The sequence below is a fragment of the Pseudorasbora parva genome, chromosome 15 (genome assembly GCF_024679245.1).
Source record: "Pseudorasbora parva isolate DD20220531a chromosome 15, ASM2467924v1, whole genome shotgun sequence".
Classification (NCBI taxonomy): Eukaryota; Metazoa; Chordata; class Actinopteri; order Cypriniformes; family Gobionidae; genus Pseudorasbora; species Pseudorasbora parva.
The window spans coordinates 6,056,842-6,073,350 of NC_090186.1; the positions used below are offsets into that span (position 1 = coordinate 6,056,842).

The window sequence follows — 16,509 nt, forward strand, 5'->3', positions numbered from 1 at the left end:
TAAACCGCTATTCTTCCGTCTCCTGGCTTTTGTTAAAGAATAGGAGCTGCAATGCAGCACTTAAGAATGTGTTTGTGGAGCGTTTCATTTGGCATCCCTCGGTGAGTGCTCAAAGTTATTCAATAGTTTTTAGGTGGATGAAAAGAAGTCATGGACATGAGAGCTTCAGCCTTGACTTAAGTGGCTGCTGGATAATTAAAATACTTCAAAGTTAATTCTACACAAGCAAAGCGGAGAGAGAAAATGATTTCTGTTATACAATGGTGTTCTAGCGCTTTCAGATACTCTAGAAACGCCACCGAGAGAGAGGGAGAGAGAGAGAGAGAGTATATAAAAACATCCATGCATAATGTATCCCTAATGTATTCTAATGCAGAACATGATAGACGCTTGCTTCTGCTTGAATTAACTTATGCATTAGGAGGCTTGAGAAGGTCACTAATATCTGCTTTTATGGCACCCGGCGACTGCACACAAAATGCCCCCCCCCTCGCACTGCCTCTTTAGGACAGACGGAACAATTATACGATTTTCTGCTGCACTAGGCCCCTTACGTGCGATAAATGTGGGAGTGGGTTGACTCGCTCTGAGGTAAGCATGTCATTAATGGTTGTTATAGGGCAGTGGTTAAACATACCACGGGGAAAGTACCACGGAGAGGGAGTGAGGGACACATTTCCTCCATATTAACACTGAACTCAGGGTCTCTCTTCCAGCTCGCAGATTCGAGTCGATATGAGGGCTGTCACCGCGCTCGATTCTCAATTACCCGGCTGGCTCTCAGCGGAGAGGGGACGGGCCTGTCCTGCGACGCTGCTGTGTGTGATGAAACTTAAAAGATGTCAAATATAAAGAAAGTTTAAACAGGAGTTAGATAGCTGTGTTTAAGCTTTCAGTAAAAGTTGCGGAGCAAATAAATATACATGTGAGTGTGTATCACGTTGATTTTTGAAGGTATAGTGGTAAAGTTTTTCTTAGAAGTTCTTATTGTAGAAGTCTCAGACCCGGTGAAATCGCTTGACGAGGCTGGTTTTACTGGTAACACTTTATATTAGGGTTAAATTCTTACTTTTTTTTGACTAGTTGCCTGTTAGCATGCATATTAGTACTTATAAAGCACATATTAATGCCTTATTCTGCATGACCTTATTCTACATCTCTTAATACTAAACTTAAATGCTGCAAAAATGACCTTACCAGCTATTAATAAGCAGTAAATTAGGAGTTTATTGAGGCAAAAGTGATAGTTAATAGTCCCCCAGTATTACCGTTTTCTTTCATGATTTAACATTTTCTTTTGATAATGTTCTTTATTATTAGTTTTTATTTGTATTGATCACTAATATACATTTAATAGTTTATGATTTCCATTTTCATTTTTTACTTTGTTTTTTATAAACAAACATATAAATAAACATGTAATGATTGATTTTAGTTTTAGATGTTTGTTTAATGTAACACTTTATAAGTACAATCAATAGTGTCATTTACAAACTATTAGTTTATAGTTAGCTAATTAATAGTTCATAAACTGTAATCAAAACATTAATATACAAATAGTGAGTTATTCATTTATTGTTACTGTAGTTAACTCATTTTTAGTTTTATTAGATTCATATGTAAAGAGTTAGATAATGCTTAATGTTAATAAGTTAATAACAGTAAATAGTTCTCACTCTAGAAAATGGGAAAATGACATTAATTAAGTGCTTCAAATAAGCCGTTATTAGACATTAATTCCATTCATATTCAATCATGTTCCTTAATGTTTACAAATACATTACACACACACACACACACACACACACACACACACACACACACACACACACACACACACACACACACACACACACACACACACACACACACACACACAGTCCAATAAGGATTGGTTTTAAGTTCTTCATTAATTTTCCCATTTTCCGTGACCTAATCAAAAGTGAGAACTATTTACTGTTAATGCATTAACAAATTATCTAACTCTTCACACTTTGTTAATACAGTGACAATAAATGAGGAATTCACAATTTTATATAGTCTATAGATGTATTACCTACAATTTATAAACTATTAATTAACTAAACAAAATAAACTAGTTTGCAATTCATTTGTAAATACTTTTATTACACTATACACATTATAAAGTGTTGCCTATATTTTATATTTAGACAGACATGTACATAACATTAATATTATAATTATCCTTATTGTCTAGAATTTGAATATCAATGCATCCTTATACAGCATCTCAAATCAGACCTGGACTAAAAGCCTCAACTCAATTTTGCTTTGACTGAGTTTTTAGTTTCTCTCCAGAGACATCCGTTTACACAACACATTTGAAGTTACAGTTACTTAATATAATTTGGCTTTATTACTAACTTGATAAGTGGCTTGCCAAAACCAGCGAACATCTGTTGCCTTAGGGCCAAAGTTTAGTGCTTTTACAAGTAAATACAAGTGACTAACAGATTGACTTGTCAATGGAAATGTGCCTCTGAGATCCCGAGAGCGGCGTGTGTGTGTTTGTATAGTGTAACTAGATTCAGAAGTCAGAGGGTGTGCTGGATATGAAAATAAATATACACGAATAACAAGAAAACACTTCATGTGGGAGAAGTAACTCCAGAGAAACCGTCACAACTTTTATTTCCCAGATCAGGTTAAACGGACAGAGGCTATTACTCCGAGAGACAGTCGAGCACCTCGTACGAAACACTACTGAAGGAGCAGTCGGTTGAAAGGGGCAAAAGATCCAATTACTCCAGTACAACTGGTTCTGTGCTGTACAAGTGTGCTCTTTAAATTGGCGTGTCCCGCTTGTATCGTCCCACTCCTCATGGGTAATTGACACCCTCTGCATACAATGAATGTGGACAGAGGCGAAAAACAAACACAGATTCGGAGACGCTCGGACCGGGTTGACTAAACTGAAGTAGGAAATCAGTCTTGTTCAAGGCCTCTTCCAACCGAGGGAGTTTAACTCATCCCTAAATGCATCAGGACGACTGCTGTGGTGTTCAGTGAAATCTAGTGGTTTAGACTGAAGAGCCTCTTAAGGAGAGCAAGGACTTTGGCTGGTTGATATAGGCTGGCTCGATGTAGTCTGTGTGTGTGAGGCGGTCTGGCCGACCATCAGATCTGGATGGGAAATTAGATTGTTTTAGTTGGATTACACTACATATGTCAAAACACAATCCGAGCGGTGCGGTTGTAGATCTGCGCTGCCATCCGCGCTACCAGAAAGCCTGTAACGAGGCTTTAATCCCGAATCCCTCATTACCACAAGGTCAGCGGGAAAAAAAATCCCGGGTCAAATGAGGTCGCGACCCTGGATTCTTGCCCTCGACGGATCACCGAGCACAGATACGGAGACGTCACTGCTTCTCTCACTCCGTCTCGCTGCACACACGGATCAGTTCAATTCCTCTCCAAGCATAATTCTCTTTTTCCTCCCCATCTACTCGAGGTAATTCTGTCTTTTCTTACTTTAACAGACGCCCGTTGAGACTGGACACTCATTAATGGTGTATGCATGAGCGCTACATTTCCATGCACTTCTTCCAGAACGTCCTTATCCGAAGGTTACCTTCTGAGATTCGAACGGATCTTATTTCTGAGGTTATTAAAAACAAGGAATTTAATTTGGGTTACCCACAAGCTTCTCGTTTTAAATTCACACAGCATTTGGAAACAGTATACCGAGTCGATGTACAAAGTATGCAATAACTTTTTGTAATTTAAAGACAATTATGGCACACTGGTGGAAAAGTATAGGAGGCACACGCGGATCTGGAAGCGGCGCTAAAGGGAGGGAATAAATGAGACGCCGGGAAAGTCGGCGGCGGGGTTAGGGTGCGTTTCTCTTAAAAGTGCTTCCGCATGTGTCGGCAGAATTAATTTGAGTTAATTGACATTCATAAGCCAAACGTTGCAGTTTTACTCTGGCTGGGATAAGGCTGTCTTCTGCTGTTTGCTCAGTAATTGAAATTTCCATTACGAGGTGTAAACATTTAGCAGCCACCGAGTGAATATTCATCAGAGCCCCAGCAGTGACACAAGATTCTGTCTGTGTGTATTTGTGCCAGCCAGGTACGGATTTGCATTAAAGCAAGGGAATAGGCTCTTTATGCTTATATGAATATATTAAGGTGCTGTTGGCTCAGTGTGTTTTTTCATGCAAATACAATTAAAATTATAAGTAATATTTTCCCCTATTATTTATGTTTTATGAACAAATGTTTAGACATGGATAATGATAATGTTAGATAATATCTATCTATCTATCTATCTATCTATCTATCTATCTATCTATCTATCTATCTATCTATCTATCTATCTATCTATCTATCTATCTATCTATCTATCTATCTATCTATCTATCTATCTATCTATCTATCTATCTATCTATCTATCTATCTATCTATCTATCTATCTATCTATCTAATCAATTTGTCCATCCATCCATCCATCCATCCATCCATCCATCCATCCATCCATCCATCCATCCATTCATCCATCCATCCATCCATCCATCCATCCATCCATCCATCCATCCATCCATCATACTTTGTCAATCAAGCAACTTTCAGTTTTACAGATACAGTCAAGCTACTGTGTTTTGTTCATTTGTTCATTTACGTTATACTTTTTATTGTACCATGTTAACATGTATACTGAATTGCTGAAACTCAAAAATCTTTCCTTCTTTTTGTCTTTCTTTCAGCCCCATCTCAGGTGAGCGAGGTGATAAAGGAGCGAGTTCAGCAGCACAGCATTCAGCTCTCCTGGCAGGAACCAGAGCAGCCCAACGGCGTCATCACCGAATACGAGATCAAGTACTATGAGAAAGTGAGTACACACCACCTGCTCCAGAGCACAAGCCATTAATGAATGTGTGTGTGTGTGTGTGTTTGAGAAAATAAAAGACAGAGAGAGACAATGACTGTGTGTCTACCTGTCCGTCAGCCTCCCAATTCCCATGCAACCTGTCCTATCCCGCATATGTTTTCATCTTTCTCACGATTTGCATTCTCTGCGCACATAGCTCGCAGTCAAATGCTCCGGTCTGAGTGGATCCTTCCCCTCTAATTGCTATAATGAATGAGACACTCATAAGATTTTAATTAGACTGAGGTCCTTCACCAATCCCACACAAACATACTCAAGTTTACCACAGCCACACTCGTGCACGTCTTTCGGAAATGCACACACAAGAGCAGCACACAAACCTTGTAATGTCTGGCATGTACCTGAGCATCTGTTTAATGAAAAACAACCCACAACCCCTTGCAGGCATGCTCACGCTGCAACTAAAACATTAATCAGTATAGTCCCAAAAAACATGTACACAAAAACATACCACACAAAATTTCTTTCACCTCAGCTCGCTCTCCTGCTCAATCCCACCTCCCATCCATTATAAAGCACAGCTTCATAGTGTCTACCATCAAACTCATATGTCAGCTAGTCAAGCATGAGCAGAAAGGTCCAGCGCGCTCATTCGGTGCTCAGCCTGTAGGGTTCCAGTCTCTTGGGCGATGTGAAAGCAGAACCAGCCTCCTGAGCGCTCCCTGGCTGTTGTCCGTCCTGTTTGAAAATTAGAAGCAAGCTTGACTTCACTCCTAACAGCCTGTGGCAATCCATTTAAGAGTTTTTTTTGTTCGTTTTTTTTTGTCTTCTGAAGTCCAGGAGAGAGATTACAGATCAGCGGAAAAGTCCTATGCTGCAGCTTTAGTGCGCATGCTTTTTTATATGTTGCAGATCTGGCATCCACACAGGTGATGCAGGTTTAAATCATTTGCACGTATTAATGCTCATTTCCACCTTAATATAAATATGTTGTTTTTATTATATAGATTTTTTTTTTAATGCTTTTGGTAACACTTTAGTTTAGTGTCCAGTTCTCATTAACTGGTTGTTTATTAGCATGCATATGACTAGGATATTGGCTGTTTATTAATGCCTTATTCTGCATGACCATATTCTTCATCCCATATTCCTACCCAATACTTTAACCTAACAACTACCTTAGTATCTATTAATAAGAAGTAATTAGGAGTTTATTAAGGCAAAAGTCGTAGTTAATAGTACTTAATAGTGAGAATTAGACCCTACTAAAGTGTGACCATGTTTTTTTAAGTCTGCTATATTTATTTAATCAAAAATACAGTAAACATAATATTGTGTAATAGTACAATGTTAAAATATCTGTTTTATATTTAAATATATTTTCAAATGTACTTTATTCCTGTGATCAAAGCTGATTTTTCAGCATCATTACTACAGTCTTCAGTGTCACGCGATCCTTCAGAAATGATTCTAATATGATGATTTGCTGCTCATGAAACATTTATTATTCTATATTTATTATTTTATTATCAATGTTGAAAACTGTTTAAACCGCTTCACAGTTTCCACAAAAAATATTATGTCCAAACCTTTGAAAACTATCTACTTTTTTTTATCTCACAATTATGACTGTACTTAATGTAATGGCAACTTTTTAGGATAACACTTTATTTTGCAGTGTCATTGTTACATATGTTGCATGTACTTATCATAGTAATAACAGTAAATTATGCACAATTACATGTGACTAACCCTAAACCACCAAACTCTAATCCTACCCTAACCCTATAGTAAGCAAGTTTTTAATTAGTATTACTCAGTGCTTAAATATATAATCACACACTAACAAAGACACCTTAAAATACAGTGTAAGCCTTTTTTGTAATTGTTTTTATCTCAAGTTATTTAAACGTTTTAATGTTATTACCTTATCTGTTTTATTATGAAGCTGAAATGGACATAGAGGCAGATAGGAATTATGTTAGCATAAAGCAAAACTTTATTTCAAATATTTGAATATTACTGTGGTAGTAAAGTCAGTACAAACTGCTTCCTCTTTGTTGTACAAGAGGGCAATATTAACCCACAATAAAATCATCAGACATCTTTTGCATACCATTGCCGGCACACTGTGACACACTAATCGTAATCTTGCCTACTGCATTGGACGGATAGCATGCAAATTGGGATATAGGCGTACACTCTGTGTGGGTGCGCATGTGTTTTTGTGTTTCCTCAAGCTCTCTTTGACATTCCAATTGTAAATGAAGCACCAGCTCCTCGCAAACAGCTTGCTTCTGGTTACCTAGGTTACGGATGAAATACTGTGATATTGCCTCTGCTTGAACTCTTTGCGTGTGAAAGGCCCAAATGCTCCAGTATTCGCTGCCAAACACTTCAGCGTAACCACCCCTCTTCTATAAAGAATTTGTCCAATTTTGTGCTTTTGATACCCTGTGACAAGATTGTTATTTTGTTTCCTTCTTTTGAACCTGAAGGACCAGAAGGATCGCATTTACTCCACCGTGAAGTCAAAGTCCACTTCAGCCACAGTCAATAATCTGAAGCCAAGCACAGCGTACATCTTTCAGATTCGAGCATTCACCGCTGCGGGATACGGCACCTTCGGTCCCAGACTAGAGGTCACCACCAAGGAAGAATCTGCTGGATCTGGTGAGCAGAACAGTATGTGAAGCAGCTGCCTTAAGCTATGTGTATCTGTTTTTGATAATTGGCCTGCTAGTTTAGCTCTAGTTTAGCACGGTTTTGCATTATGATCTATCCGATTACACCTCAAGGCAAAGCCCAGCTTCTTCCAGATAAAATCTCGGGCCTAGACATTGTGTTTTTTCGATAAGATGTTCAGTTTCGGTTCCCTCTGCAGTTTGTCAATGAGCTCAGTATTTTCGATTCGAAACCTAACAAGAAACAATCCAACCTGAATGTGTCATTGTTTCAAATGCAGGCCACTGTATTACCATCTGGGACTATTAAGCCCACTTTCAGAAACAGTAGAACCGTGCACTCAGCGAGACCCTAAAATAGAGACAGCCCCTCCCTGCTGCAGAGAGAGGACGAAAAGGGGTTACGACCATCCCATGCTTTTCTATGGAGCTTTCTGCTTTCTCCGTTTGCTAAGTAGTTTATTAGCAATGCACCGATATTACAATACTGGCCAGTTCCAATAAGCCGTAAATGACTGATATTAAAATTCTAGGTAATTCTTTACGATAAGGTTTCATTAGTCAGTGTGTTAACTAACATGGACTAACCATGAGGAGTACATGTGTTACTGTATTTGTCAATCTTTGTTAATGTTAGTTTTTAAAAATACAGCTGTTCATTGTTTGTTCATGTTAGTTCACAGTGCATTAAATAATGTTAACAAATACAACTTTTATTTTTATAGGTTATTAGTAGATGTGGAAATTTACTTTAACAATGATAAATAAATGCTGCAGTAGTGCAAATCTCCAAAATGGCACAGACAGATTTTGATCAGATTTTGACCCTGTATTTCATAAACTAAGCTTATAGTTGACATCTTTTATTTTTAATTTGTGTTTTAATCGCAGCCACAGTCATATCGAGTGAGCAGAATCCAGTCATCATCATTGCGGTGGTGGCGGTCGCCGGTACCATCATCCTGGTCTTCATGGTGTTCGGTTTCATCATAGGGAGAAGGTACGCTCTCGCGGCCCCCATTGACTCTCCGCTACTGTGAGTCTCGTACGCTCTCTCAGTTTGCCTTTTTGTCCCTCAAAGGCCACCATAGCTGTGGAGTTCACACCCTTGCCCACTTGCGTGATCACACCCATCCACCATCATGTCGTACACTGTGGGAATGTTACCTCTGATGCATTTTCCCCCTCACAACCTCATGCTGTTTGCATACACCCAGGATGAGATTCACAACTACGAATCCTCCCTCGATATCACATTTTGTACCTGTTTGTCATGGTTGAAACAAGAAAGCTGTTTTTCCATCTGAAAACTTCACTCATGATGTTTGTCATATTACTGGTTGTAAACTGAATCTCATTAACCCTTCACAAACACGGATTGCTCTCCTGCATGTCCGTCGACTCTGAATGCTCTGAATGCTTTGGTATTTCATGTCAGTTTGATTCATTCTGGAGTTATTCTCAGTCATCAACTGGAAATGTAATTTCCAGAAATTGCTGATAATTTCCTTTTTCTTGATGTTCATGTTTTCAAATTCCAACCATTCTGGAAGACAAAAAAAAGAAATAAGGAAATCGATTAATTTATCTGAAAGCTCATAGCACGGAACGGGAATTCATGGCATTTCTATTCCGTGTCAAGAAAAACATTCCATAGCCCTGTTATGTTTGAAATGATATGCCTGGCCACTGCAGGCCATTAATTAGTTTCTTTTTGTTCCCTGTATAGACACTGTGGCTACAGTAAGGCCGATCAGGAAGGGGACGAGGAGCTCTACTTTCAATGTGAGTGCCAGCTTTCATCAGCTCATTATACACACGCTCATCAGTGGTGCTCAGCCGCGCTCCTGGAGAACCATCCTGCAGAGTTTAGTTCCAACTCTAATCAAACACCTGAACCAGCTAATCAAGGTCTTCCAGCTCACGCTTGGAAATTACAGGCAGGTGCGTTAAAAGATTAAAAGCAGGACGGGAACTAAACTTTACAGCAGGAGAGGAGCAGGGCTGAGCAATACATCAGATGTATTGTACATCAATACATCTGCTCAAGCGTTACAGCTGTACCCTCTCATAGGCTCCAGTTTCTGTGAAATATCTAGAACCTTTTATTAAATATATACAGAGATTTTTTTACGGTTAACCATTTTTTGTTCTTATTTAAGTTAAATTTGTTTGCAATTTTAATATGTGTTGTTGTATTTTTTTAATTAATGTTATTTTCAATTTTTGTTTTTAGAGTAATTTCTTGTTTTAGGTTGTATTTTATTTAATTAACTTATTTAGTTTATTTTAATTAAAATTGAAACTTATTTCAGTTAGTTGCAAAAATATCATTTTTATATGTTTTTTAGTTTTTTTATCTAATATTTATGTTTTATTTTTTTATTAGTTTTAGTTTTGTTTAAAGGATAAATTCATTAATGCGCTTGTTACAGTAAAAGACAATCTGTCCTCTCTTTCTCCATGTTACCTGCACCCAGATATCCCCCGTTTATTTGTCAGAAAACACCTAAGAGATGACAATGTGTCAATAGATGACACAAAAAAACATGTTTTGTGTCACACAGCTACATTTGGACAGCTTGTTAAAACTACAGATCAAACTTTCGAATAAAAAATTTTTGTATCTGCCCTGACGTACAGCATTGTGTGTTGAAGTTTTTGGTAATCGGGAACGCCACAGCCCTTGTCTCTTGTCATTTACTGGTTTAGTTAATGCCTTTTTATTGAATAGCCATCTATCCAATGATACATTATTCCTTTAATGATAATAACCTGGAACTGTGCTTCTTTGTAAGACTACTATGTAATACTAATCTTTGGCCATCTCTTTAAATTAATGCTAGATGATGATCTAAACAACTAAATGTAAGTAAAGCTTTATTTATATAGTGTGAATGTGTGCATTCACAGAAAAGAAAAACATATGCACAAAAAAGTATCAAGTGTAAAATCAAGGACAGGTCCTAGTGAACAAATGTTAATGAGAGACTTTTTTAAAAGGGTATAGTCATTCGATTGCTCGCAGGAAGAGCGTTCCACACTTGGGACTGAAACGACTAACGGCCGAATCTCCAGTTTTTAGCCGTGTTTGAGTACAAACGACAGGCTGTCCTGAGCAATCTTACTGGAGTATTTGTATTCAGCAAATTAGATATATTGGGGCAGTACCATTCAGGCTTGACATGAATTCTGGTAACCCAACAAAAATGCTATTGCAATACTCACATCTAAAATTCTTGAATAAAGATCTTCATTGTAAGAAGGGTAGAGAATATCATGTACTGTGGAACTGTTTAAACAGTTTAACATCCAGATATGAGCAGATATATGGTGCATTGCCATGTTTAAATATATTCCACTGAATTCAGTGTTTAAAATGCAAAAGAATTCTGTCTGTCTGCCAATAACTGAGCTACAGTCAACGTTCTGTCATCACAGATTGCATGTCTAGCATTGCCTATGGTGTCAAGCTAGGCCATAACCCTACAGAAACATGCCCTCGTCTCCAGATCTTCATCTACAGAGAGCTTGCAGACCTCTCAGCGTTAAGATGCTCCTCTAGGTGTTTGACTTCTGGATTGTGAACCCCTGCGCCCAGGCCTCTCGGCCAGTGAGATGTTTTCTCTCAGCAGTCCCTAATGAAGCCCCTGGAGATAGCGCTGGCAACGGCCTCCCTAGACTTGCTCTGCTAATGATCAGTGCTGTAGGCAAACTGCTGATTTGGAAACAAAGGTTCAAGGTGGCACAGCTTGCTTGTTCAGGGGCAGCTCAATCTCACTAGCGTTCTTGCCCACACGCTAAGGCATACAGCCTGCCATATTCTCGCCGCCATGCAACCCTGCCAAAAACAGTACCAGACACTACAGACAACATCTGCTTATAAAGAGAACCTGCTCAGCTACGCAAAACCACAAGATGCTGGCTGGCTTGACAAAAGGCAGATAAGGCGCTCACCGTAATCGTATGCCCAATTTGTTGCTCGTGTTGTGCGGGCAGCAGTGATAAACACGTTCTATCAGATTTACTGACAGCCTAGATGGACGAAGCAATTATAGGAGGCGAGAAGAAGGGGAATATATGCTGCCGTTGCATAGGACTGGAGCACAATGCTGCCCGTTTGCTTGTGTCATCGTGTAGGCCGACACTGCCTTGAAGGATCTGGGGGGATATCAGGAAAAAGCTCTCTCCCTGTTCCTCGGCATTGCTTTTGTTGCAAATTAGTAATTTAATTACTCGTTAGCAACAGTCCATTTTAGTCCTTTTCATCCCAGCGTGATGTAGCCTATTAGTTTTTGCATCTCATTAAAGGGAGCTTAATGTAGAAGTTGACAGGTAGAAATGTAATTATTGCATTTGATTAGATAGTAAGACTGGGCGAACACATTAATTAGCCTTAAAGTGTTGCATATGGATAAAATAAAGCCAAATATTGCCAATTGGGCTTTATAATTTATTCACATAATGAGTGCTTTATTAATATGATTAATACAAAAATATAAACGCAATAATGTTTAGTGTTTGGGAAAGTTACTTTTTAAAGTAATGCATTACAATACTGTGTTACTCCCTGAAAAAATAACTAATTGCGCTGCTTAGTTACTTTTTATGGAGAGTAATGTGTTACATTACTTTTTGCTCTCCTAAGTGGCCTTCTTTGTTTTTTAATAACTACAAAACATTTTTATGTTTCTGCCCTGAAGTCCCTTTCACATTAAAAGTGAAATGAAATAGGATGCGGAAGTTCAACACACTTACTTCAGCCACAAATAAATAAATAAAATAAACACAAGTGTAATGTTTATCTAAAGTCATGTTTTGCTTATTAGTAATGTTGAAGTGGATCATTGAAGGTCAGAAGCATAGACATTGGTTATTAAAGTGAGATTAAATACACAAAGTATATCTGTGCAATTTAATATATTTAATTATTGCAGGTTTGTGTAATATTCTGAGATTGCTTTTCACTGTTTATTTGTTTGTTTATTGATTTTAATACTGAATCTGTGAGAAGACTAAATGCCTGCTCGCATTTATTCTAAAACTCCAATAAACATCATGTTCACACAGAACGTCTCTCCACTTACTCATGACTTGTGTTACTTATTTAAAAAAGTAACTCTTAATTATTAGCATTACTTTACTAGTTACTTGAAAAAAGTAATCTGATTACGTAACTCAATCCTAACACTGATAATGTTTTAATAATTGTTACAATTAATATTTTTAATTCCATCCATGGTATTAGTAAAATAATTCATATTATTATTAAAAATAATGATTTTTAGTAATATTGGATGTTGTTGTTTTAGATATTTACATATTTATTATTAATACTAGTAATAATAATTGTCTCGTGTATGTTTGCTTTCTCAAGGCAGTGAAGCGTTCTTTCTCGGCACTGGAACTGTAGCTCAGTCTTAGAAACCCATTATCCAATGAGTGACAGCTACGTATGCTCCTGCCATGCTCTATGGCTAATACCCTTTCGGCTCCATTGTGAGAAGGTTAACAAGAAAATGTAATAGCGTTTTCATGAAATATGTGGGGAAAAATAAAAGCATAGGTTTTATTATTTGATGAAAGAGACCTTTTGACATGCTATCTTCCATCACAGTGTGCTGTTTAGCCCCGTGTCTCTACCCTCCAGTAATCGCATCCGTCCATCAAGGGATCTGTGTGTGTGTGCGTGTGTGTGCGTGTATGTGCACGGCATGCATATTTAATCGTAACAGTAATCCTCTTACCCTTCTACAGTTAAATTTCCAGGCACCAAAACATACATTGACCCTGAAACCTACGAGGACCCGAACAGGGCTGTCCATCAGTTCGCGAAGGAGCTGGATGCCTCTTGCATTAAGATTGAGAGGGTTATCGGCGCAGGTGAGCTCTTCCCTTGTCTTCTCCGCTGCCTCGCTTTAGTCACACACCTCGCTCATTTATCACAATGACAACCAAATATTTACACTCTCGATAGCGGCCAGACCGTCTCTCTGGCCTGCTGTTATTGATAGCGCTGCTGTAGGATTGGTTTATAATTAATATGTCTTCTCTTAAGGCCAGGATACACATAAATGCATCGCCATTGATGAATTGCTGCCGCATCGCTTTTAGTTACAAACCGTATAAGTGTGTTAGCGTGTCCTCTATATAGCATATCCAATTATCTGCTCTCTTGGTTGCACTCCCCTGTGTACTGATGCATAGCATCATATAATGCTGAATCCCACTGCCTGGATGACTGATATGTACTAAGCACCATAGGAACAGCCAGGTAACGGTGTTAAACTTGGCCCGGATCTCTCGAACTCAGCTTGTGTGTGGTTGTGTGTTTCACAGGAGAGTTTGGAGAAGTTTGCAGTGGAAGACTGAAGCTGCCGGGAAAGAGGGACGTGTCGGTGGCCATAAAAACACTGAAAGTAGGCTACACTGAAAAGCAAAGGCGGGACTTCCTGTGCGAGGCCAGCATAATGGGACAGTTTGATCACCCAAACGTGGTTCATCTGGAGGGCGTCGTCACGAGAGGTGGGAACGTATGCTTCATTTTATTGAATGTGCACTTGTAGTTTGTTTATATCTTTGAAAAACGACTTGCAGATAATATCCCAGATAGGAACATAGTGTCGACCCAGATGAATTCCACGTGTGCCAGATGTGAGCCAGATCTGGGCCGAAACTATGTTGCTGTCTGGAATAATAATAATAAAGACATAAAAGGCCACTTAAAGAGAGTACATTCTCATGACTTTCATTAATTACACTTTTAAAAGTGCACTTTTTAGTAATGTCAAATTAAAAGTCTTACTTTAAAGGTGCAGTAGGTTCATTTTTAGCGGCATCTAGTGGTGAGGGTGTGAATTGCAAACGTCCACCGCTCAGCCCTTCCTTTCGAAACACATAGAGAAGCTACGGTAGGCGAAACAGGACAAAAAGTGTCGTCGTCGGAGAGCAGGAGTAGCTAGCGCTCTGTAAAGGAGTTTGTCCGTTTAGGGTCACTGAAACATGACGGCACAAAATGGCGACTTCACTGTAAGGAGACCAGCGTTGTGTGTAGATAGAAACGGCTCATTTTAAGGTAATAAAAACATAACGGTTCATTATGTACGGTCTTTGTACCTCACTGAAAACTTAGTTATGTATATTATATTGCATTTCTGTCAGTAGATGCTCATAAATACTGCACACTGCACCTTTAAAGCATCACGATAATTAATTTTATAATATATTTTAAAATAAACTTATTTAGATTTTTTGACTAACATACTAAAGTGCATACAAAGTACATGCAATGGTCTACGGATTTTAAATATGTATCAAATCTTTAATGCACGTCAAACTAAATGACTAGGCCAAATGAAGCCAAGCTACAATCTCATTATATAGGTCTGTTAGTCTGACTTTGCAAAAACAGAACTGGTGTAATTTCAGTTATACTAAAGCATTTACATGACATTTAAACAAGACAAATTATTGTTTTAGTCAGACTGAAATTTAACTTTTAGAGTGCACTATTAATCTTCTAAATTCAGAGGAGTTACCGTAAACTCAGTTGTGAAGTCACATCGTTATGATTTAATTTTGGATAATATTATTTGTGGCTCAGGGTCGTTTATTATTATTTTTGGAGGGTGTACACTCCAAAAGAGTTTATGAAAAGCCCTGCCGACAGGCTAAAGTGAATCCAGTGTTGTAGAATTGTCTGCGAATTGTTTCTCATTACTGCTTTCGTACAGTGTGCGTTGGCCGCACTTCACTTTAATGGAGTCTGTTCTTTGCTCTTTCAGGAAAACCAGTCATGATAGTAATTGAATACATGGAAAATGGCTCATTAGATGCATTCCTCAGGGTACGTATAAACCACCCTAGACAATCTGGTCAGTGAATACAATATCTTTTCTGTTCTGTTCATTACACCCACTGCGATTTACCATTTCATTGCTCATTCTCGGGCCGTGTTACTGTCAGCCCCCCCACATGGTGGATGGAGTGTGTGTCTGTTGTGCGGAGGTGATGGATAGACAACTTTTCTCTGTTTGTGCTTGCACAGAAACATGACGGGCAGTTCACTGTGATTCAGTTGGTGGGAATGCTGCGTGGCATCGCAGCCGGGATGAGGTACCTTTCAGACATGGGCTACGTCCATCGCGATCTGGCGGCGCGAAACATTCTTGTCAACAGCAATCTCGTATGTAAAGTGTCCGACTTCGGCCTGTCCAGAGTGATTGACGACGATCCCGAAGCTGTCTACACAACGACGGTGAGTCAATTAAGCCGCTGTCTCAATGTACCTGCCTCAGAAGCCCACGGCGCTCTCAGAATAAACAAATCAATCCGTGCATCAGATAGCAGAACAAATATAGGTACTGTCTGCGGTGCATTGTGAGGGTTGAATCTTACAGAACATCAATGCAGTGTTTTCTAGCTCTTCTCTGGTTGACACAGAGTGTGCTGAATGCGAATTTTTTTCCTTTTTTTCTTTTCTTCACTTTACTAAACAGGGTGGCAAGATCCCAGTTCGGTGGACAGCAATGGAAGCCATCCAATACCGTAAATTCACATCAGCTAGTGATGTGTGGAGCTACGGGATTGTCATGTGGGAGGTCATGTCCTACGGAGAACGACCTTACTGGGACATGTCCAATCAAGATGTAAGTTACTGTTTTTGTACATATACATTAAACCAAATGGTTCTGGATATACAATACAATACAATACAATACAATACAATACAATACAATACAATACAATACAATACAATACAATACAATACAATTAATATAATACATAAAAAAAAACATATCAAATTATTACACATAAAATGGTAAAAAAATAAAAATTATTACAAATGATATAACCAAATGGTAATACACCATACCAAATGGAAATATAATATAATATAATATAATATAATATAATATAATATAATATAATATAATATAATATAATATATACAAAATATACAATTATTTAT

General features: G+C 38.4%; 1 protein-coding gene across 1 annotated transcript in view; it reads left to right on the forward strand.

Moving 5' to 3' along the window:
* epha7 (eph receptor A7) overlaps positions 1-16,509 on the forward strand; it is an 85,412-nt gene that overhangs the window by 59,712 nt on the left and 9,191 nt on the right. The window contains exons 7-15 of the mRNA XM_067418491.1: positions 4,730-4,854; positions 7,353-7,527; positions 8,430-8,538; positions 9,268-9,323; positions 13,308-13,421; positions 13,878-14,063; positions 15,323-15,384; positions 15,586-15,795; positions 16,037-16,186. Coding sequence (XP_067274592.1) covers positions 4,730-4,854; positions 7,353-7,527; positions 8,430-8,538; positions 9,268-9,323; positions 13,308-13,421; positions 13,878-14,063; positions 15,323-15,384; positions 15,586-15,795; positions 16,037-16,186 — 1,187 coding nt within the window. The remainder of the gene's footprint in view (positions 1-4,729; positions 4,855-7,352; positions 7,528-8,429; positions 8,539-9,267; positions 9,324-13,307; positions 13,422-13,877; positions 14,064-15,322; positions 15,385-15,585; positions 15,796-16,036; positions 16,187-16,509) is intronic.